The 24,428-nt window shown below is 33.7% G+C and overlaps 1 protein-coding gene across 4 annotated transcripts in view; it reads left to right on the plus strand.

Annotated features, from left to right (window-relative positions):
- The window catches only part of CEP120 (centrosomal protein 120), a 35,904-nt gene extending 12,753 nt beyond the window's left edge, over positions 1–23,151 (plus strand). For all 4 annotated transcript variants that reach the window (XM_031607158.2, XM_031607159.2, XM_090132448.1 and 1 more), the window contains 11 exons: positions 148–297; positions 1,133–1,315; positions 4,274–4,370; positions 4,470–4,622; positions 5,281–5,370; positions 5,976–6,068; positions 7,149–7,310; positions 10,049–10,171; positions 11,442–11,540; positions 20,299–20,444; positions 21,119–23,151. In XM_031607158.2, the coding sequence (XP_031463018.1) occupies positions 148–297; positions 1,133–1,315; positions 4,274–4,370; positions 4,470–4,622; positions 5,281–5,370; positions 5,976–6,068; positions 7,149–7,310; positions 10,049–10,171; positions 11,442–11,540; positions 20,299–20,444; positions 21,119–21,356 (1,534 nt within the window). In that variant the 3' untranslated portion in view covers positions 21,357–23,151. The remainder of the gene's footprint in view (positions 1–147; positions 298–1,132; positions 1,316–4,273; positions 4,371–4,469; positions 4,623–5,280; positions 5,371–5,975; positions 6,069–7,148; positions 7,311–10,048; positions 10,172–11,441; positions 11,541–20,298; positions 20,445–21,118) is intronic.
- Positions 23,152–24,428: the final 1,277 nt, after the last annotated feature.

Here is a 24,428-nt window from a genome sequence, read left to right on the forward strand (position 1 = left end):
GAAGTAAATGAGAACTCCTAAGTATTTCAGAGGTAAGTTCTACGGTTGCATGTATTTGTGCTGTTTTCACTAACGCAGTTTTCCTTTTTGAAGAAGCTTAAAAAAATTAATCACATCTATTAAACTGATTGTTGTTGTTTTTATTAGGTACTCCTACCCCTTTTTTGGCAGTGCAGCGCCTATTATGACAAGCCCCCCTACAGAAGTCAGAAAGAACATGGAAGTTTTTCTTCCCCAGTCCTACTGTGTATTTCACTTTGCAACTACACCTCATCAGCTTCAGGACACGTTTTTCAGGTGATAACTTTCATTCTTTTTGTCATAATTATATTGAACGTGTTTCATATTTTCCATTGCAAATAATATCAGTTTCTAATACTTTACTGAAGATCTTCAGTTTGAGAACTTATTGAACAATCAAAATGCTAGTAGCAATGTATATTTAATACATTGCTCTTTCAGTTTCTTTTATTACTTACATTTAAAGACAGAGACTCTCCAATTCTTGCTTTTGTCTCTTGAGTACTTCTGTAGGCTGGAATCGTTGCATGCTGCTGCATTAAGTTTTTAAATTAAAGGTTAAATATATATATATGGTATATTTTCCATAAAATATATATATATATATATATATATTCTTTTGTTTCAATATATGATTACCTCTTATATCTTTGAAAATATTGAAACCCAGGAAACCGAGTACGGCTCCATTATGGGTTATAGCATGTTTTTTCCAGAAGTAGTTTTATCCTTTTTGACTGAGGATTAAGATGTGGAATAAGAGAATAGTCAAAATAGTGGTATTTTGAAAGAGATGGCACAGAAGATCTATTCTGTGAGTGACAGTGGCTGAAGTATTTATAGGTAATTCTAAACGAAAGTGATCCAGGTCTAATATTATCAAAGTTAAAATTAGTAAGTCATTTTCATTGTGGTACAGCTCTTCACTGTATTTGGAGTACTGATGAGTAAGTGATGGAAAATATACCATTTCCATGAATGTCATTCCTCTGAGTGAAAGGCACTCTATCTTTGTTTGACTCTTGTGACCAGTAGTGATTTGGGAAGTTACATGAAGTCTTTCTCCTCTTGTGTGTTGATCACTGACATGAAGATCATTTTCTTGTTTCAGACTACCTCTGCTGGTTGAACTGTGGCACAAGGATAAAACAGCCAAAGACTTGCTTCTAGGGATTGCAAGACTTCAGCTTTCAAATGTTTTGACTTCAGAAAAAACACGGTTCTTGGGAGGTAATGGTGAACAGTGCTGGCGTCAGACTTACAATGAAGCAGTCGGCGTCACAGCAGCACAAGGGTAATAACGAAAAATTACTTTATTTGTAGCAGACGTTGAAGAATTATTTGTTTAATATCTCTCTCAACAATGGCCAGCATTTCCTGTTTGCCTTTCTGCTTTATAGCTTTAAAACCTTTCTTTAAATGGAAGAAATTGAGACTTTCTTGTAAAGGCTGTGTTTTGTTCACAGAACAGGTGACCCTGCAGTAGAAAACATGCTTAAGAAGTAATAATTTTTTTAATCTTTCAACAATTACTTGCAGTACTCATGATTTTTTTATGATAAAAGCAGGAAATAAGAAATGTTGATGGATTGAATCTTCAAAATCAGAGATTTAACTAGGAGTGCTACAGGTCTTCTATAGCTGCTTTGCCCAACCCTTGGAAATTCCTGCATAATATTTTACTCAGTGCATGGGTACTTAAACCGTTGATACATCAACTTGGTCACTTTCATACTAGGAACTCTAGGGGATAATAAGTAAAAAAATGAAATAGAGAAACAAAAAATTAAAACAGAATGATGACCATTAACAGAACTTGCAGGGATCTCAAAGTGGGTTGCTAATGTTTGAAAAAAATACTGCTTGAAATTAAGTGTAAAATGATTTTGGTAGTCTGCAAATATTATGAAAATCAAACTTACAAACTTTTTTTGTTTGTTTTTAACCTAAGCTTTCCATTTTGAGACCAGATAAATTGTGATTGTTTTCCTCACTTGAAAATTCAGTCTATGGTTTCACAGAACAGAAATTCAGGACTTAATTATTTACTCTCACCTTTTTATGGACATACAGCTGTCAACAGCTCATCTTTGTGAGACTGCTTTAAATTGGATGTCTAAAACAATCTTTATAGGAAATAATTCTAGTGAAGGATACTGACTGAATTGGTGAATGGGTTTCTTGCTGAGCAGGGTGGTGGGAGGAGGCCTCCAAGAGATAAAAAGTTTAATTGCCACAGGCATATTGTATAACACTGCACTGCTACTACAGTCATTTTCTTTGGTTTATGTCATTTAATAGTGGTCTTGGATAAACTTCACAAACAGGTTTAAATAAATAAAAAAACAAGAAAATGTTACTGAGGAACCTTCATGAGTAAGTTATGTGAAAAGTTGAAAAAAGAGTTGTGAAAACCTTGTTTGTCCATAGCATGCTTTCAGCACAACTGACTTCAGTGGAAGTTAGGAGGACAATTCACAGAAGGATTATACTCTGATAATAGGAGTGTTATCTGCTTAAGTACATCGGAAGGAGCAGTGGCTTTAGTTAATGTTTCTGAAGATGCTTGTTTGTTAATTGAGAGATTGACATTCTTTTTCATATATATGGAGAAAGTTAATTTACAGTGACTTCTCTCTTAAACCCTTATTGAAATTGTGAACTATTCTAGTAGTCAGTGTCTCAATCCTCATCCTTTTGTGATGAAATGAAACCTGATTATGCCTTTTAAAAATAAGTAAAAATTCTACTTAGTTAGGGCTAAGTCTCTAATTGTACAGATTCTAGATTTTATATGCAGGAAAATTCTGAGGACTGATATGGAGACCAGTATCTTCTGTCCTCTCAGAGCTGCAGAAAATTGATCTCTGCTTCTGTCTTAGTTTTTGTTGTGTGGCCTGATTCTTTGGAGAGTTGATCTCAGAGGACACTAAGGTTGATGTCTTCTCAAATAATAGAAGTTTAAGATAAAACCTTTTTTGCACAATACCTAACCACTAGATGGCATTCCCAAAATGGTCTCAGCTGTGCATTTTGCAGTTCTGGTACTTTTCTGGCTTTTCTCCTGTTGGTGTAATGTTCATTTTAGAGTTAAACTACCATAATTATATTTCTGAGGTCCATTATCTTAAATGCTTTTTAATCAGTTACTGATAGAAAGTTGTAGGAAATCAATGCAGTAATTTATGTAAATTTATGAAATTTATGCTTTTCCCTTAAAGGGGGATTAGTGTAAAGGATTGCTTTTTTTTTTTTTTTTAACAATTAGTTTTGTCATTTTATAACTGGGAGAGAGAATTTCTGTGAAAACTTAAATGGTTAATTCCTGTGGCTTTTTCTTGTGAATCACAGTGTCCAGGCTGTAAGTGATTGTTCCACTGCCTTCACATCCTTATTTAGTTTATAACAGATATGGCAATGTTTTTTCTGACCACTTATAGGTTTATGTTGTAATGTACTTTCACATTAGACTAGTGATAACATTCAGTTAAATGATTTATCTGTGTATTCTTTCTCTTAGCGTCTTTCTATGCAGAAAACTACTTTTGTTTACTGTATTTCATCTGAGTTTAGAGGTAAGACAGCCAGGGACAGACTGTTCTGTTTGGACAGAAGGTGTAACTTACTTCAAATTAGTTTCCTAAAATACTTGTTTTCTGGACACTTTCTCACTGTATTTGAAGAGACAGTTATTTACCATAAAAAGGTCCATCTCTAAGTGCATGTAAAGCTATCAGTTGTCTGTGCTGAAGCTTTTAGAAGCATGCTTTTTAGGAGTCCAAGGATAGCTTACCACAAATGATAAGTTAGGTGGCTTATTATATTGTAGTTAATTAGGAAGTTATTGTTCATTTTATGGAAGGTTAACGGAACTTTGTTGTGTATCTTAATGTGTTCAGTTTAGTAGCAAAATGCTTTCAACAGTATACTTTTTAAACAGATTTAAGACTCAGATACAATTTCTGGATCATGTTCTTAATACAGGATGTGTTGATTATGATTAGATGCTGGTGAACTAAGTTCACTAGCTTAGTCCCCTAGGTCAAAAAAAAGTGTCGATGAGTCCTTAGATTAACAAAGTAAATGGGAGAACATGGTTGGAATGTCACAGAGAAGACTGTTTCAGAAGTCTTAGAAATCACAGTAAAGCAAATAGCTCTTCAACTTTGCAGGTTTGCATGTTGTCTTACAGTTCACTTCCTGTATTTTTAAGTCTGTCTTAATTAAAATAATATGCTAATGTGATTTTCAGGTCAGACACCAGAATCGCAGAGCTTTTATATGCCATCACTTTGGAAGACTACGGACTTGTGAAAATCCATGAAGTTCTGGTTTCAGACTCTTCTCAAGTAAATTTTGCTTTGATCATGGCCTTTTTGCCTGAACAGTTCATTCCAAAGTTTTGTTTGTTTGTTTGTTTTTCAATTAAATATCCGTTGTTATGTCAGTGTGTAGGTGCTGGTCAGCAGCGGCATGCCACTCATGCTCAGCTTCATTGTGCTTCAGAAAAACAGCCAGAACCCCGAGAAACTCTTGAATACAAAGCGGCACTGGAATTAGAATTATGGAAGGAAATGCAAGAAGACATTTTTGAAAATCAGGTTTTTAGTCTTCTACTTTCTAAACAACATAACCACATTGAGAAACTTTGGCAAAATTGGCGGAAGGAACATTACCTGTGTTTTTTTCTTAAACTTTCCGTTGTTTCTAGAGCTACATCTTGCTCATATGCTTTAAAGCTTTGGAGATGTACAAAAATATCTTTTCATACCCTTAAAGGCAGAATATTAATTATTGATTATTATGAAGTGGTAAAGTAGTTGCTGTGTAATGAAATATTAAAGTACGGATTTCCCTTCATGGCTTCTGAAGTGCAGGAGGTATTCAATTTGCAAATTATTACTGTTAAGTATTAACTCTACAATTACTTATTCTCAGTTAAGACCTACTGCTGTCTTTGTACACTTGAATCCATTCTGCTCATCCTATAAATGTTTCCTCTAACAGTGAAGATAGGTATTGTTGCAGTCCTGTGCAATTTGATAGAGTGAGAATCTACTTTGTCTTGGGATATTTTTTCAAAATTAGGCTGACTTCACAATTCATTTGTAAGGGTAAGGGATATCTTTTCACTATCAAAGTCATGCTATGACTTACAGTGTGTTAAGGGCTTAATTCTGCTACTTCTCTCTAGATTGTGCTATTGATTTGAGTTCCTATTTTGGGACTTTTTGTTTGTTTGTTTTTTGCTTTTAAAAGCTTAAAAAGAAGGAAATGGCCCGTATGCAAGCACTTGCAGAAGAATGGAAGAAAAGAGATGAAGAGAGAGAAGCGCTAGTGAAGAAAAAGGTGTGGAAACTAGTTCATATACTTGCTGAAAAGTCTGATTATAATTTTTATAGTAATATGATAAAATACTTTGTAACCACAACAAACAAGAAAGAGACCATAGTAAATTCTCACAGCTTCATACTGAGTACATATTTAGCCACAACAAAATAATTTGATTTGCTTCAAAATCTGGCTAATCATATGTTTGTTTAATATGAATGGGAAACTGCTAGGTCGTCTACCTTTTGTAAGATTACCTAGACAGAATTCTTCCTACACATCCTTTTAATTAGCTAGCTTTCTCTGGAGGAGGAGGTTCAATTTCACTTGGCTCTTGTGGAAGTAAGAGTAAAAAAAATGACAACAGTACAGTTGGAATATGTTAAGCTGAGTTTCTCACAGATTCTTTCTAATAAAATAGAGGTTCTCTATCACAACATCATTAAAAGCTGGAAATTTGTTTTCTATGTAAATTTCTAGACCATTGATTTTGATACTTTAACAAGTTTTAAATTTTGAAATCTTCAGCTGTTTAGAACTTAATGGTTATTACAAGAGAAGAGGTTTGTTGTTTGTGTGCGTGTAAATATATATTTGTGTATATCTGTATATTTTTAATACAGGTAGCAGAATATACTGCTCTGGAAGAACAGCTTCAGAAAACCCTGAGAGATCTAGATCAACGAGAACGACAGCTTTTGACTGCTGAATCAGAGGTAAAAAGTCTTTTGTCACTTTATCCAGTTTTAATTGCATGAATTGCTTTTACAAGTTTATCTTGGGTTGCTGTTGTTTTTTTAAGTTTTCTTATGGACAAAGTTGTGATCTATGTACAATAACTAAAATAGCAACATTCATACTGATACATAGATGAGCACTAATAATTTAAAGCAAAATTTTTATAAGGAAGCATTTTTACTGAAATAGAAATTGTTACATTTTAAGAGTTTGCTGAATGAGCATAGAACTGTAAATAGTGTTTTCTTAACAGAATTAGTTGAGATGTTTATATAACATTAGAATATCATAGTTAGGTTTAGTATTCTGTTATACTAAGCATTGTATACGTGTACAAGCATGCTTCATTTCAAGCAGTAATTGCTTGATGAATGGAGAACCAGGTGACAAGGAATGCTGGGAAGAACTGTGATTGTCCACATTTTGTCATCCAGGAATTTGATAGAATTCCTGTCTTGTATTTTTCAATAGTGACAGAACCAAAGAAGATATGGTAGAAACTGGCAGCCATGACTGTTTCTGGATCTCACTAAATAATCCCACATCTAGGGAGCAAGATGAGTCCTCAGTAGTAATGTGGAAAGGGGTTATGATATTAACTTTTTTTTTCTTTCTTCAGAACAGTCTCACAATATAGGTAGCTTGCTGTGGTTGAATTAACAGTCCAGCAGTCTCTTTTCTCCTGTAGCTCATGTCACTCTTTTTATTAGGCACAGGTGGAAATAAACTTGGCAAGGGATGTGAAAAATAAGAAGAAAGGCAAAGAACAGTGGTGACTGTGTTGAAAAACAGTGCTTTGTAGGTCAGAATTTGCTTTATCAAATAGTGTTATTGTGGTCCTCATATCTGTTATAGTTTTTGTGGAAATGAATAGGAGGTATTACTTTTGGAATAATCTACAAATTGTACATATCAGTAACAATACAATTTCTGTTTAAAAATTGAAAATAATTTTTTGTCATGAATAAATAGTAGCATTTTTAAGAGACTAATAAAGGAAAGATCCTGCACCTATGGATTAATGCAGCTGTCTCATTTTTAACTGTCTCATTTTTAAGATTCAAAGAGTAAAGAAGGAGTTGCAAGCAGAGTATGAACAAAATAAGCAGGAGGTACAGGATTCTGTGCGGCGAACCAGAGAAGAATGTGCCCACCAGGTTGAACTAGAAAGATCAAAAATCAAGCAGCTGGGAGAAGACAAGCTTCGTATACAACAGCAGGTATGTCCATTTATATGTTCTGCTTCCATCATTTACTTTAGGGTAACAGCAATAAAACCTTAAAATTAAATATGTTAAGTGGAGAAATGATATTTAGACAAGCATATTTTGGCAGTTTGTTAATACATACTTTATTTCCATTTGTTCAGTGAATTACATGGAGAGATCCATCTCTGTCAGTCTTGCTTAATGTTAGGGCCACTTTGCAATGCAGTTGTTATAATTTTACTTTTTTTAATGCTGAAGATCAAATTATGATTACAAGCATATGTTTTGTGTGGCTGTGATCTGAACTTTAGTGTACAGTTTAGTAATTTCTAATGAATTTTTAGCAATGAGCATCTATCAAAATGTCTAGGTAGCTTGACTTTGCAATTCATTTTATGCTTTCACTGCAAAGATTATTTTTATCACTCTTGAATAGGGGTGGGGAGGCAGTAATCCTGATGTTGTGATCTTCTGGTTTGAAAATAGTGCTTCAATCTACACCGCATTCTGTTGTCCTTATGCTGTTTTTTGCATTGACAAAACTAGCCCAACTGCATTTTGCTGACTGTTAAGGAATTCCATGCAACTGTAGAAGTACTACGATTTTGGAACACATTTAGAAACTTATGTAGATTAAATCTTAATAAGAGTTGAACTTCTTTCACTGCTTTTCAAAATAGATACACTACATCAGACCAAAGATTAGATTTTGAGGCAAAGAAAATAATTGGGACAGGCACAGAAAATATGGTTTTGCTACAACCAGGATTACCATCAGGAGTTAAAATGCAGCCTCTTGCTCAGGATATATTTATATTTACCTGCCATCAGTGAAAGTATTCCTCTTGAACTCATCTGACTGCTTACAGAAGAAAAAAAGTTTTAGCAGTGCAACATCCTGTTTAGTTCACTCTGTAGTTTGTGTATTTTAAAATATATTTTGTTCATTTTAAGCTTGTAGCTTAATATATGTGAGTAACCCTTTTGTGCTGTGCTACATGCCATTCCTGTAATTTCATTGGTATGTCTCATACTCTTTTCCCGACATGAACCCTACTGTGTTTTGTATTCCATTGAATGAAGGCTATGCCTTCTGCTGATCATCCTGGCTGCCTCTTTCTGTGTGGCTCCCACTATTTTGAGTCTCTCTTGTGCTTTAGGATGAGGAAATATTACTTATCTGCATAATATAAAGATAGACTTTTAAAAAATTTTCCTAAAGAAAAAATACAGGGTTGGTTTTGTTGTTTGATTGGTTGGCTTATTTGGTCTTTGTGAGTTGATGGGTTGGGTTTTTTGCTTGTTATTATAACTTTGGATCCTCACTATGGGATAACTCTATTATGTGAACAAGCACAATAGGGACCAGTTGTCATGGGCCTCTTTTTTCATATGATTTTCAAGATGCATTTTTGGTATTTGTTTTCAATAAGGACTATTGTGGATTAGACTGGAAGTACTCTAAAGCATACAGTTTGATTCATCTTTTACCTTTTAAGGAGGTGTGTAAATACATGCTTCTCACATGTAAAGAACTGTAGTCTAACTTGCTTGGAGGGGAGCCCTAGAATGTACAAGGGATGATTCTTGAAACTTGCACTTTGAAGAATCACTTTTATTTCTGAAAATGAAGGTTTTGCTTTATTTGTAAGATTTGTGCAGTTCTCTAATAGCCTGAGGTCTCATGAGAGACTCCTTTTTTTTTTTTAAAGCACTTTTAGACAAAGATTAAATCTTATTGCTGAAGTTCTATATAAATTGATTATTGTCTTTATCATAGCTTTATAACTATATTTTAAAAACTATTAAAAAGTATTGATAAGAAACTATATCTCATTGTCAAAGTTAGTTATCATGGTGTAAGTGAAAAAATAACTGCAGTGAACAGCTTACATGTATCTTTACTTTCTCACAAATTCTATTAAAATAACAAATTATATAATAAACATCAATGAAAAAAATTGTTTTGTAAGAAAAACTGAGGCAATTCAATTAGGAGTTCCAACGAATTACAACATTGACATATTAATAAAATAATAAATGTTGGCTTTGTAACAAAAAAGAATCTTTGAAGCATTTTCTAGCTGAGAAACATTTATTCTTCTGTAACATGATTTTATCAACAGAACATTTTTATTAGTTGTTTTATTAATAACATCAATACAACAGAAAAAAGTAGCTGTTAAGCTTTTGACTTGTTTAAGTTTTTGTAGCAATGTAATATAATCACATATTGGCTTAATTTTTTCAAAATACTCGTTTGAAAAGTGGAAATCAAAGCTCTTTTTATGTTATCTTCATGAAAGTCTGGAAGTACACAGTGAGGGCAGAGGTACGCAGCACTAAGTCATTCGTCACGGAACTGTTTGCTTCAGCCTTTTAAATCATTATTTGGCTGTCTGAGATATTGGTCATTTCCTCATCCAGACATTGCTAAACAAATTATGCTCCTGAAATTTAGTCAGGAGTAGAACTTCTTATAGCAGATACCATTGTTGACTTTCTTTAAAAGTTGAGCATACATCTAAATAGTTTTGTCTTCTTTATTTCTTTTGCAAAGCTCCTTTTGAAATGCAAGCAGTTTTATAAATCATCTTCTTTTGTATGAGGACTTGTTTTTTTCTTTCTAGTACAGACCAAAGATCCTTTTTAAAATTATTCTTATTAAAACATTAGTGTATGCCATCACCAATATATCATTAATCATGACTGTGTAACTCTCAGTATCTGTTTTGTTTGTTTTAATGTAGCTTTATGAAGCAGAAAATAAGTACAAAATTTTGGAGAAGGAGTTCCAGCAATACAAGGAACAGCAAAATATTAAGCCAGAAATCCAGCTACAATCGGAAATAAATCTTCTCACTTTAGAAAAGGTATCTTGTTTTTTCAGTCTCTAAAAGCTATTACAACAGTCCAGTGGAGAGGGAGATGTAGAATAATTTTGCATGAACCTGGTTGATTTGCCTATTTTGTTTTATTGTTACTTTTTCCAACAGTTTCTTTCCAACAGTTTCTTCAAGCTAAATATTCATAGATAATAAGGCTAAAAGTGGCATTATTTCTGTAGAGGAAGCTGTCATGTTAGAGGCCAAGTCAGAAGAAACAAGCTCATTTAAATGAATTTCTACTGTCATGATTTCTGCTTTGGACTTTGAGTATTCCATTCATAAAATTAAATGAAAAGGTGCAATCTCTTGTAAAGGTTAATTTACACTGTCATTTCATTGTATCTTGTTTTCTTTTTTAATATTTCTGGACAGTGGTTGTGTTCCTTACTGTCACAAGTTGATTTCTTTATATCCTATGCATATAGATATTCAAAGCAAAAAATATTCTGTGCACAGATATGGGCTGGAATTTTTGAGTGTTTTGGGTCAAATTGTTGACAAAATCTTCTGAAAAAAAAAACAACATACAAAAGACTCTTGGTTATAAAGCTAGTCTGCATGTTACTGTATGGTTGAAATGCTTCTAAAATGCTAGCAGATGATCAAAATGTTTCCTTGTACAGACATAAAATTTCTAACTAAAATATTTTGCTAGATTTCTTATTTTTGCTTTAAAAAAAAAATCTTCATAAATGTCATGCTAAATAGCTTTTTTCCAGTGAAAAGAAAATATCACTATCTAAAATTTTTGATAGAAATGCCTCATTTTTCAGGAAACCGTGCTCTGTACTTTATATCTGTACTTTATATCTGTTTAATATTTAATACTGGAGTATTTTTTGCAAAGTGTAGCAAATTAGTTTTCTTAGAGCTTAAAAAGTTTTTAAGATTTATGATTTAGACAGTAAGATCAGAGATACCCACTATATGCATAGAAGAGGGCGTGGGGGTGGAGAGAGGAGGTTATTAATTTGAGAATCTTAAATTTAAAAGGTTACATCAGTAGATTTAGTGCTAAAAACTAATCTTTTCCTTTTTGTATAGATGACTATCCAATAAAAATAAGGCTATGTTTTAAACAAGAAAATGTTCATGTGCCATAATATTTGTGTTACATTATATAACAGCTTTAGATGATGTTGTATGCTACACTACATAAACACTTTTCTTAAACCATACCCTTTGTATATATACAGCTTTCAATGATTGTTACTGCTGTTATTGCTTCAGCTGATACGATTTTAATTGCTTTTAGGTTGAACTTGAAAGAAAGTTGGAGTCAGCTACCAAGTCAAAGCTCCACTACAAACAACAGTGGGCTAGGGCTTTGAAAGAACTTGCAAGGTTAAAACAGGTATGCAGGTTGCTTTCTTTCAGTATACAACATAATGAAGTTAATGCCATATTGGAAGCTATTTACAGTTACTACTAATTACTGGCAGCTTTCCTCATGTCAGTGCTTTGTTCATCTTCACTAAATTCAAACTCTGAGCTACATTTCTATTTGGAAAAACAAGAATAGCAAAACCTGTACAAGTTTGACATTACATTCAGGAAAGAGCATAACTGAGGTCAGCAAAGAAGGTTGGTTTAGCTGAAAGCAGGCATGGTTTAACAAAGAAACATTCTATCTCATTCCCAGTGACTGCAGCCAGCACTTCCAGAGAAAGTGCTTTGACCATCCTGAGTGTCTTGGTCAGTAACAGTCCTAAGAGTAAATATTAAAACCAAAAAGAGAAGCAGTGGTTTAAGAGTTGGCGAATGCTGTGATGTGATATAAAATTGCAGAGGAAAAAAAAAAAAAAAAAAAAAAGGAAACAGAAGGTGAAAACTTTTACTCTTGCTGTTGGAAATCCTAATCTCTGAAACCACAGTGGCATGCTTTTTTTTACCTGTTGTTTTGACAGTGCTTTTGAACACATTCATATGTCACGCATATACAGTCATACATATGCAACTTAAGAATACTCTGTTCAAATTTGCAGTAGTAATAGCTTTGTCCTCACTGAATGTAGATGCTTTGTCTTCTTGTGATTGCCTTTTTCATGAATTACAGTAAACATAAGCTAAGCTGTGATATGTAAGAATGACGAAGCATGTTCATTGGCTGTGACAAATTAATATATCATTAATTTGTTACTGACCAGGGACAGGGACACAGATATAAGCCTAAAGAATTCAAGTTTAGTAAAAGGCTTTTACTACGTCTGTTGATAAATTTTCCTCAAATGAGAAATATTTATTTCTTAAGAATTACAGTCCCTGCCTCATTCTTTTTCTCAGAACTTTTGTCTTCTGGAGAGCAAGGAAAAAAACCTTACTTCTTACAATTAATAGCTGCATTTGTAATCCATATGAAGACAGTAAACATGATGTGTAATTGCTATTAGAAATTCATATTTATTTGTTGTCTTGAAATTAATCCTTTTTTCCTACTAATAATGAGTCATGAATTTTCCTTTCCAGTTTCTGAAATAGCTGTTCTTGGCAAGATGATAGAAGAACAATAAATCTCATCTTTCTGATTAAGATTTCTTGAATTGCCATGAAATGTTTAGGATATTTTTTTCTTAACGCCATGTTTAAAAATCCCTGCAGAATAAAGGAAAATATAGTTGCTTGCCAGATTAACACTGACTGTATATCATTGTCATTAAGATTTTATTGTAAGTTTTATCACAGGGGACATGATGATCTGAATTTAGTAACATGTGGATGGTTTCAGCTGACCCCCTTCCTAAAAATCTGAACCAAAAAACAAGTTGGCATATACCAAGAATTATTCTTCTTAAAACTTCTGTACTAAAGAACAAACCCTTTAAAAGCTGTTTCTTGTGTTTTTATATTCCCATGCTTCAACTTATACTTAGTCTATTGATAAAGGATTTAAGTGTCTTTGAAGAGCCAAATAAAAGTTAAAGCAGGGCTGATCAAAAACCATTTACTATGTTTTAAATATAAATTTGGAAAGTGTTGCTTCAGGAATTCTAGATCTGCTTTAGTTCAGATGATTTGTGCAATTGCACATAGTTTGACCAATTTCTTGTTTAAATTGGATTAGTACCATGTTAATTTTGCATTGCCTCTGGTGAATAGCCACAAGGCTGAAATCTGTGCCAGTAATTTGTCACACCAAAGCTCTCTAGAGAACTATACAAAACATTTGTGTAGTGAGGATTAGACGCTGAAAGCCATATCTTAGATTGTTAATAAATGTTAATGACAAAACCCAGCTGGTAAGTCTTGGAAATGAGATCTAATGCTTTGTGCCTATTGCCAAAAAAATGTTTAAATAGAGATTTCCATTACTCAAAGGTGACCTAGTACAGTCAATTTGTGAATTAAAGAAGCATAATTCTACAGGCTAAGCATTTAGTAAAATGCTGTTCTGATTTGCAACCGTAAAAGTCAATGTTTCCTTAATTAAAAAGTTTCCTTTTACTAGGGAACTAGTTGTTAGCACAAATTTCTGATGTCTTTAGATTTTGGATAATAATATATGTACTACATAAGCTTTAAAAAAAAAGTGTGGAATTGTCAACAGAATATGCTCTGAGCTTCTCCATGTGCAGTGTTTTGAATGTTAAAAAACACTGTGTTAAAAACATAGTACTGGTGGCAACAACAACAAAAAACCTCAAGCACATGTACACATGTGTATATACATAATCTGTGCTTCACAGAATAGGGGGCAGTTGAATTTAAGTACAGTTTGTAATGCCAAGTGAAAATAGATTTCACCTGAATGTAACCTAGCTTCCTTATTCCTTCTTTGTTACTTCTGTATTAATAGTTATCACAACCCTTTTCAGCTTAGGAGGACACAAAGCCAAGTTAGCTACACGTCTGTGTTTATGCAGGTAACTTCCATCACTTCCACAGGTTTCAAAACCTGTTTTTCAGTGTTTGTTGGAACCCACACAAACAAAATGTGCCAAGTTTTGTGTGTGCGAGCCCTATTTGTGAAATTAATTAAACCATTTGTACAAAATTGCAGAGGTCCTAAATTCTAAACTTGGTACCTGTAAAAAAACAAACAAAAAAAAAAGCAACACTGTTTTAAAACAAACATCAAACCTAGCAGAAGTGTCATTTTCAGCAGCTGGTAGTCTCTGTGATAATTTTAAAGTACATGCATACATATTCAGTGTTCTGAGAGAAATGTTTTTTCAATTAAAACTTTTAGTGTTTTTGTGACCTACAGATCTGTTCAAACCAATACTGATGCATTTACTTAAAGCAATGTAGATCTTATTGGCTGGCTGACATTCACACTATCTTGTCTAGTCTCCTGCTTATCCACTCAGTAATTAATTTGATTAATTTATTACTAATATAGCAAAGGATGGGATATAAATCTTTGCTTTTTTTTTTTTAAAAAAAAAAAAAGGAGAAAACAGTTGGAGGTCCGATTCCTGGTTAAAAACTGTGTCTTGAAACCATCCAGGCCCTCCTACTGACTTGTCAGCTCTGGGTTATTTTCAGAAAACTTTATTTGAGTTCTTTAGCTTCAATCGTAAGTTTTCCCACAGACTTGCATGGTATGTGTGAGTGGGAGATTGAATAGTGGCCGCTATTTAGCCATTGTTTAGTCTAGTGTATGTATGTTTACATCTCCCTTTTGGATTTATAGGCAGCCATGGCAAAATAAAGATTGCGCTTCCTTGATTGAAGAGCCTCTTAACCAAAGCACCTGGTGGCTCAGAGGGGTTCTTTTACAATTTGATTGTAATTGAAATTTTTGTTTTCTTAATGCTGGCTAATTTTTATTTAATGTTGAGTGTGTATCCAAAACACGGTTTAAGTTCCCACCATTCCAGCCCTAAAACAGTATTCGTGTTCTCAAGGACTGTGCTAGACATGGAAACCAATGAAGAAAAGCAGTAAAACAATGAAGTAAACAACCTGATAAATAGTATGTGGCTTTAGGGCACTGTTTGGCTTGACTTTGTTTTTGGGAATCAAGGCAAGGATGGTACAATATCAAAATGATAGTTAGAAAAAAAAAAAAGAAAAAAATGGAATATTGGTAAATTTTCATTTTCACTCTTTGAAAAAAAAAGGTAAAAAGTGAAAGGAGTAATAACATCGTGAAGAGCTAAGGGGGTAATGAAGGAAGGAAGTACCTATGCCAATTAAGTGTATTGCAAAAATACTTTTCAGATCGTAAAAATTAAAAGTAATTTGCAGATTGTCCTCCTAGTCATCTGTTGTTGCTTTACTTTAGCATTGTGGCTGTTGATACTCAGGTTGTAATGCAAGAATTAAGTTTGCAAGTGTTCAGAGTTTCTAGCAGGTCTTAACTTCTGTCTCTGTAGCTGTCATTAGTCCGGCAGATGATGATTCTGTAATGATTAATTATTTGAAATTTAAAGACACAGTCTTCTAGAAATTTGAATTTATTCAGAGTTCCAGTGGTTCTCACTCAGTCTTAAAGCATCCTGACTGGGTACAAGAGGTGATTAGGAATAAATCTGAAATGTTCCCTAATTTAGGATATTCTAAGAGCATATTCTCTCTGGAAGTAGCATAAATGACCACATAAATATTTTGCTGTAAGAGCTTTAAATATATTTCTGTGTAAGGTTATGTGCACTGACGTACGCATTTTGATGTATTCAGTTATATTCTTGTTTTTAAATTAAATGAACGCAGAACAGAATGACGAAGTTGTACACGAGGCTGGAAATGTTGCAGTTAGTTTTATTAGTACTGTGTTAGTACTATTTCGTAAATATAATGTCTTTTTAGAAGATTATGCAGTAAATTCTGCTAAATTCTAAATACTAATGTGAAAGAGTTCCATTTCTTCTTTGGTTTAAAAAAAAGCACAACGAATTATTAAACCGTGATAGCAAAAGTGGATGCAGTACCTGAATATCTCTCATAAAGCAAGCACACTGTGAATAAGGAATTCTTCCTTCTCTCAGGCTGTAGCAAATCTTTTTAGCTGTCTGTGAGCAAGTGCACTGTTACTCACCCTACTATTTCTGATAGACATTTAAAAGAGTCAAAAACGTATTTGGCAGAAATATATTTCAAATTTATCAGGTATTACGAAGTGTGTAACTTAAATTATATAAAGGATCCATCAGAAACGAACTAGCATAATCCTTGTCACTTGCCTTCATGTCTTAGTTCCTGAGTTGTAATTTAAACTAAATGCTAGAGAAATATTTCCTCAGAGAATACTGTTGATTTTTTCTATTGAATGTTTTCTGGTTTAAGATCATATTATACAGGGTCACTTTATGACACTTTTTAACACGCTACAGAAATTACTGTTTGGCAGTATGACAGGACTAAAATTAATCTAATTTCCCTCTTTATTCCTAAACAAGAAAGTGGTAAATATTTTGTCATGTTTACATCACAGTTGTATTAGTCACATTAAAATTCTAATTGCACTTTCCTAGAAAGAAGTCCCATTCAGTGTTATCAAAACAAAATGCACTAGAAAAGTTTTTCTCCTTTATGGAGAAAAGGAGAACATAATACTCTATATATTGACCCTTACTTCCCTACAAATCTAGAGATACTGTCCTGAGCAAAGATTGTACTTTTGAAATTTAGCTTAGGACTTTGTTCTGAATATTCAGAGAATGTAGTTCTTCAACTGTTTACTTCTTTCATATTTTTTTCTTTTTGCTATCAGTCTGCTATTGAAGCAGAAAGCTCTGAATCATTGAACCTTCTTGCCACAGAGAGTAAGGTATGAAATTGTAATCGTAGTTCTGTTCCCAGGCCAACACTGTTGTGTGTTTTCTCTGAAGATGCAACTTGAAGAATATTTTCAAAATCTTACCTTATTAGATGTGCGTAACACCCTACAAGCCAAAGGACTGGGTTACAATACCTCTATTCAGTATAGTCACGTAGTGGATTTGTATGTATTAAGTGCTTCATTTTAATCTACTGAAGTAATTAATAGGCAAGGGTTCCACTTTCTCCTGACCAGTTGAAGTCTTGCTGTGCTAATAATGAGTGCTCCTCTGTTTGCATTAGTTTTCCAATATTTGGTTTTCAGGTTATGTTTGCCTGGCATGTGTTAAAAAAAAAAAACTGTCTCCTACAATTACAGAGACTTAAACAAAACAAAAAAGAAAATGGACAAACTCACATTCATATCCAGCTTCCCATGACAGTAATTACAGTTTTAAAATTGGGTACAATTAGAGCATGAATTAACTGAGCTGAAGAGCAAGTTTTCTTTTCCCAAAAAAGTTCGTCCTTTTCTCACAATCTCTAACAATTCACGGGACTGAAACTAATCATATCTACGCATCAGCATAGGTAGAAAAGGAGAAAATGACATTACAAGTCCTCCTTTCTATAGAAGATCTGGATTTCTGACTTCATTTAAGAAAATGTCTCATCCTCGGAGTAGCATGGATTTCTTCCTTCATATAAGGCCTTTTGCTTGTGTATTGTGTTTTTACATAATCTTTTGGGTTTATTCTCAGATAAAGCCAATAGGAAAACTAAGCTACAAGACAAATGAATTTCAAAAGCAGAATTTGATATGCAGGCTATATGTGTACAGTTTCTTCAGATTTAATGTCTGACCAGGAAAATTGGCAGTTGGTCAGCAGGCTGAATTGCTGTACAGATGCTTTACCTGTAGGGACAGGCAAGTAGAAATCTGTGGATTTCTACAGTGCAACAGTTCTTCTCAGGTTAGATATAATTTAGAATTTTAAATTGAATAACAGTTTAATGTAGTCTAAATCTCTGTTTTGTGCTTTGCTTCAAGTACTATCTCAATAACTTTTTTCTCAAATCTGGCAGTATTTTAATTTGCTTCATTTTGAAAAGAACTACAATTTAATTTGGAAGATCTAGTGAATGCAACACAATCATGGTTTCAAATAGGTAAATATTGATCTCCATATTTCTGTGCTCTGGACAATCAGAGTAATCAAATGCACCATCTTCACCATTTAATTTGGTTAAATTTGGTGTTAAATTTCTGTTGTATTGTCTTTGTAACAACCCAGTTCAGTGTGCGTCGTGAGCAAAATCTGGTATTACTACCAGTAAGATCACTACCGCACTGTGTACTTGAAACTTGGCTTTACTGTCTGAAAGCTACTGCCTACATAGAAATGCGTTCCATTGGTAGATCCTGGATGTTTCTAAGGCTTGTATGTAAGTCTGTGTATGCTTGTCTTTTTTCCACTCAGTTTAATAAATAAGAGGGAGGTGAAGTGGAGGGTGGTTGTTGCTCTTTGGTTGCCAGCATCAATTTGATCGATAGATTACACGACCAGTTTGTCTTACAACTTTGTGTTTGGATTTCTATACAACTCTTGGATAGATATCTGTTAACAATAATGATGTCTTACTGTTTGCTGTACAGATTTGTTGGTTTCTGTTAGAAAACCTGACCTACTTCGTTCTGAGACTGTACCTCTTCTGTGCAGCAAAGTCTTGATGGGAAAGGAAGGACTTGGATCTTATCTTTCCCAAGTGTCTTTTTTTATACTTCTATCATCTATCAACTGCAGAAACTCCTTGGCAAGGTTCCTTCTTGTGGGCTTTATTACTAGTATCTGTTCAGCAAATTGCTCTTTAGTCATTTTGACCCATCTCACTAAAGTAGGAGCTTTTAATATGCCTGAGTGGTAGAGTGGTATTCTGGATTTAGTATAAAAACAAAATGCTTTGGTTACATTTATCCTGTGATTTCATGTAATCTTGTATGAGTGTTTTCTGTATTTCATTGCCTGCTTTCGTTAACTCTTGTAATTAGAGCTTTTTCTTTTACTGATTCCTTGCAAAATGTGGATTTTCTTATTATTTAATGGTTATCAGCAAGGAGTTCTGAAGATGCCTATGACTAAGATAGTTGACAACAAGGATTAGATTCTTTCAGTATTAGGTTGGCTGTATAATGAATATGCTCACGTTCGTGAAAGAAAATAGTTCTTTGCTGCAGTAATAAGTATAAAACTTTTTATTAACAATTAACTGAGATCAGAATGATATCAAAATTTAACAGCAAGCTCACGCTTCACAGTTTATCTGTATTTCAGGCTGGATATTAAGAAGAATTTCTTTTCAGAAGGGGTGATGAGGCACTGGAGCAGGCTGCTCAGGGAAAGCGTTTAAGGAAAGGGTAGATAAGAAACTCAGGGGACATGCTTTAGTGGACAGTGTTAGGACTGTTGGATTAGATGATCTTAGAGTTCTTTTCCAACCGTAATGATTCTGTGACCCTCTCTTACTTTGTTCTGTGTCACTACAGAATCAACTGCCACTTCTCCTCAGGTTTCTTTTTCATTGAGTGTATTGAGTGAGTAATCAAGGTCGTATAAAAAATGGGAGAAGAACAAGCAGAGAAGGCAGCATACTTGTCATTAAGACACTGTTCAATGTCCCAGAATGATAGGGGATTCCAAACATAGTTTTTCATCTCTGTACATGACGCTAAAGCAAAAAGCAAACTTAGAACCAAGCAGACTTTCAGAATAGGTAGGTTAGTTGGATTAAATGCACCAAATAAATTATTTAAGTTTTTGCATAGATCCATAAAACTGTAAAAGGAAATTCTGCCAGAGTTTTAAGTTTTTAAGGCTTACTTATTCAACATAAATTGCAACCTCGGCAAGTCATCCTTGAAGTTCTGATGGTAGATATTGCAGGGCCAGTAATGGGAATTTCCTGCAGCTACTTAGCATTTTGTGTATGTAATTCAGTGTATTTTTTATTATTTAGTAATACATAATTTTGTATAATCTGCAATTCCAAATAGCAAAAAAAAAAAAAAAAGTCTGAGAATCTTCAGCAGTTCAGCAGTTTTGCAGATTTTCTATTTACAAGCTTAAGCTAGTGTTTGTAGAGGAGGCCTGTCCTACTTTTGCTGTTTCATTAATGGAGAGATATCTCTGACTGGACTTCAGGTGATCTGCTCTGGATAGGTTTACTGCAGTTGTAACAGTTTTACAACACTGTAGATAACAACAATGAAGACATCTTGTTTAACTTCTGCACTTTTACTAATACTGGAAATTTAACTGTTGTGATTTCATTACTGAAGTTCTGCTTGTGTTGTTATAATAAGCACTTTCAAGTGCAGTTAACTGGGTTGCTTTTATCCTTTCACACATCAGCGTGAACAAGAAAATGCAATGGCTCGCCTTAAAAAGCAGCAGCAAGAGCTGGAGCACATGAGGCTGTGCTATTTGGCAGCAGAAGAAAAAGAGCTGGGGAAAACAGACCGACAAGAGCTGGAGGATATCAGAAATGAACTTAACAGGTATTAGAACAGTTGTAAGACTCCTTTTTTTCCTCTCTTCTTGAACTCTGCCTCCGAATAAGAAACAGTTCGGTTAAATCATTTATAATTGGCTGTCAGTCCAGTAATGGAATATGTTTTGGTGTCCCTTAGGTAAAGTTTGCAAATCTGTTAAATGCAACGGTACTGTACTATAGAAAATCTATGTTTAAAGTCAGTGTACTTTGGTTTTAATTTTGTTATAGTTGTAGAACATCAAGGTTTTTTGTTTGTGTCTATTCTGAACCTTCAGGTCTAGAGAAGAACTGAAGGGGAGGGGCGGGAAAGGCAGATATTTGTCCTTATTTGGGATACATTAAATTTTTAAGTCTGTCTAACGTTGTCCTCCTATTGCTGTCAGCATTAATACTGTTCATCAAAAACTTGTAATTTGAGTGGCATTTGCAAAATCAAAATAGGAGCTTTGGTAGTAATTATTACTGTTATGTACTCATCTTAAAGAGAAGTACTTTAGCTACCATATTAATACCTCATTTATGTTTTTTTCCCTTAATTTCATACACAAGGTAAATTTTCATCTTCTATAAATTTGTTTATTTTACTAATTATTTCAGCAGATGCATGGTTTTCGTATGAAAAGCAAAGCAGTTTTTAATACACTCATCCTCTGTTCTCTTCCATTTTATCAACATCAGGCTAAAGCAACAAGAAGAGAGAAAGCAATTTCAAGATGTTAGAGATAATTCTGCATGTAAAGTGGATAATCTTCATACTAGAAAATCAAATGAGAACATAAATGATTATCTCTCACGTCTGATGGAGGAGAGGGATACCTTGTTGAAGACAGGAGTGTATAATCATGAAGACCATATTGTAAGTGAACTTGATCGTCAAATCAGAGAGGCTATTGCAAAAAGAAATGCAACTAAATGAAAGCATACATAAAAACAGCCTGAATTTGAATAGGCTTACTGATGTTTTTAAATCTTCCTCTTCAAAAATGTATGGTGATGCATAGATTTGCACACTGTTAGCTGTTTTTGAAGTCAGTGTCAATATTTGCAGTGTGTAATGTTAAGTGAAGTTGTAAGTTTCAAAGGGGGTGGCTGTTTTTAGTGTTTTTGTACTCCTATACACACAAATATGTTTATATTCTGAAGTGTTTTCTACAACTCCTTCCACTATTGTGGCTGGGTTTATTTTTAAGATATTTAATAATTGTTCTCAACTTCCTGGTCAATATTTCAATTTTTTTTTTAGAGTTCCTCAACTGTACTAGGAAAAAGTGTCATCAGCTTTTTCCCATGTTCAAATTCTTAATTTTGACCCAAAATGCAAAAGTGATAAATGTCACTTTTTATTAAATTGACAAGTTAATCAATTTTTACTTCTGCAACTGCAGTGAAAATAGCTACGTTCTACAGTTCATTTTTCTTTTTAGAGGCAGGCATTTAATTGGAAGGGAAGGAGCTCCCAAACATTGTGAAACTGAAACTGATTGAAATGTTAAGTAACTGGTATGATCATACAGAATGAAAATGACTTTGTCCTAGCAGCTTTGCACGTAAGACTCTAAGGGTGAACCCAGCCTTTGTTCATAAATACATATGCATTCTTCTGTTTGTCCCATGTGAGAAATGATGTTTGAGTCATTTAATTCAGAGATTTTTAAACACTTCAGATGCTGGGCACATACATGATAAGAGCTTTACTAAGTAAAGATGTTTTCCTTAATCATAGCCTACTCAGTTTGCAATTCTTTAACGTGTATTTCAACCCGTGTTTTCTCATTGCTGCTTGTATGATTATTGAAGTGTGAAAAGGATAGCCTAAAGTTGTTCAAAGCCAGAAGAAAGATCCATGAGAAATAATAATTTCTGCATAGTAGTTAAAGTTTTTGTTTTTTCTAGCTTCCATTCTGTTTGAGTAGATTTAAAATCATTCACATGGACTTAGCTAATTACATAAAGTTACAGCACTGTCTTTTTAATGGGGATTTTTGTCATGTTGCCATGATTTTCAGTTCAAATCTTGAGTACTGAAAAAGTGCTAAATATCTCTATTCAGGCAAAGCATAACAGATCCTATGCAAAACATTTTTTTCTGTGAGCTTGCATGGATACAATTGTACATGTATTGCCTATTTTTCATGGTGGAAATAATAGAGTAGTGCATCTGAATTTGCCCATTTCCTGCTAAAAAACTTGAGTTTTAGGCCGCTGAAAGTTTTAATGTAGCTACTTATACTCAGATGTTACTTTCTATGAGGACTTACTGTTTATCAGAGTCAAATTATATAAGAAATTATTTTGTAATGCCTCTCACACCTATATTTTTTCAAATGAAGGTGTTTGAAAAGATTCTACTCCACTAGTAAAGCAAGTACCACTTTGATAAATCCCGCACAAATCCATGGCATGTAATTTTAAGCTTTTATGTTAGTGTTTCTGTTATCATTGATGCATGATCATGCACTGTTGCATAATCCTGCATTACTGGAAATACAACAGGGAATTTTTCTGTCTTACCAAGAAGACTTTGCAAGACGTTCTTGAAATTGCTTCACTTTTGCAAGACATGCAGTTTCTTTTTCAAACACTAGGGGGTCCATTAGACTTAAAGATTGCAGAGTGTGTTAAATAACATTTTCATGATTGGTGATTTTTTAACTGATTCTGTGATATTTCAGGTGTTACGTTATTTAATAAACTCATGTTTTTAGTATTGAGGACTTTGTGTTTGTTTTTCTATTTATTTGAACAGAGATTTTTTTATTACTGTAGGTCATATGAAGGTCTTCGGTGCTTGGAACAATGAAGTTGACTTTCAAAGTTAATTTTATTTTTTCAGTTTCTGATAGTCTCTTCCGTGATTTGTACAGGAAAAAGCAGTCATGAGGTGCTAAAATTTGAAAGAAGCCGTGCAGATTGGTTTTCTTCTAGTAAATAAAAATATTTAGTAAAATGTACAGTAGGTCAACTTTTGTTTTAGAGGAAAAAATGCATCAACCTGCTATTTTAAGCTCTTTGGGTCCACTTTGTCTTCTGAAAGTTCAGTACTTACAGGATGATAGGCACGTGTGTTACAATGTTTTCCTAATTCCTTAGCAATTTTTTTGGTTATACAGCCATTATGCTTCATGTTCATTATTTGTATTAGGATAAAATAGTGAACAATACTTTGGGCTTAATATTTCAACTCAAATTGTGAGGAAAAGGTTGAGGTCCTTCATTCTGAAGTAATCTAGAAATAAATATGTATTCATATTTGTAGTAGTTAGGTATTGCAGACAGCAGTTTGGTATTGCTTTTTTATATTTTTACATTGGAGACTATGGGCTCTTTGTTGCCATGAAGCCATTTTAAACATTATAGTTATTCAGTGGAAAGATCAAATACCATTTTTATTAAAAATAAAAATTAAAAAATCCCTTATTTTCTATCATAACCTCTCTTTGTGTCAAGAATAAATACCATTTAAGCTTATTTTAACTTACCCAGCAAAAAAATCCTGCTGGAAATTGTGTATAATTTTGGTCCTGCTTCTATGTGCCTTAAAGAAAGAGGAGGAGCAGCAGCGTTCATTCTGGCAAACTCATGATGTTAACTTTGGTGTAGCCAGATTTCACTGAGGAAACGTGAAATTATTTCAAAACAAGTGATTTTACTGCTGTTTTTCTGTAAACTCAAATGCCCATAAATAGTAATAAGTGGGGATGTTGGGGCAAAGAAGGGTTGTTCTTATTGCCAAATTAGTTCATTGTCACACCTTTCTCATCCTTACTATTTGGGCACAGAACTTGCAGTTTCCTCTAAGGAGACTTTGTACTAAATTATATCCTGTATTTGTCCAGATCTGATCTTCTAAAGATAAAGCACTAGTCCAATTGAAAATGATGACATCTAGAAACACAGCTTGTATGCAGGATAATACTCATCCAGAGGACCCTTGCCTGCTTCCTGGGGTGCCAGCTGTTACTGCAGTGAGGACTTCCTGCTATTACTA

Source organism: Phasianus colchicus, chromosome Z (genome assembly GCF_987193195.1).
Source record: "Phasianus colchicus chromosome Z, bPhaCol1.hap1.1, whole genome shotgun sequence".
In the NCBI taxonomy this organism is placed as follows: Eukaryota; Metazoa; Chordata; class Aves; order Galliformes; family Phasianidae; genus Phasianus; species Phasianus colchicus.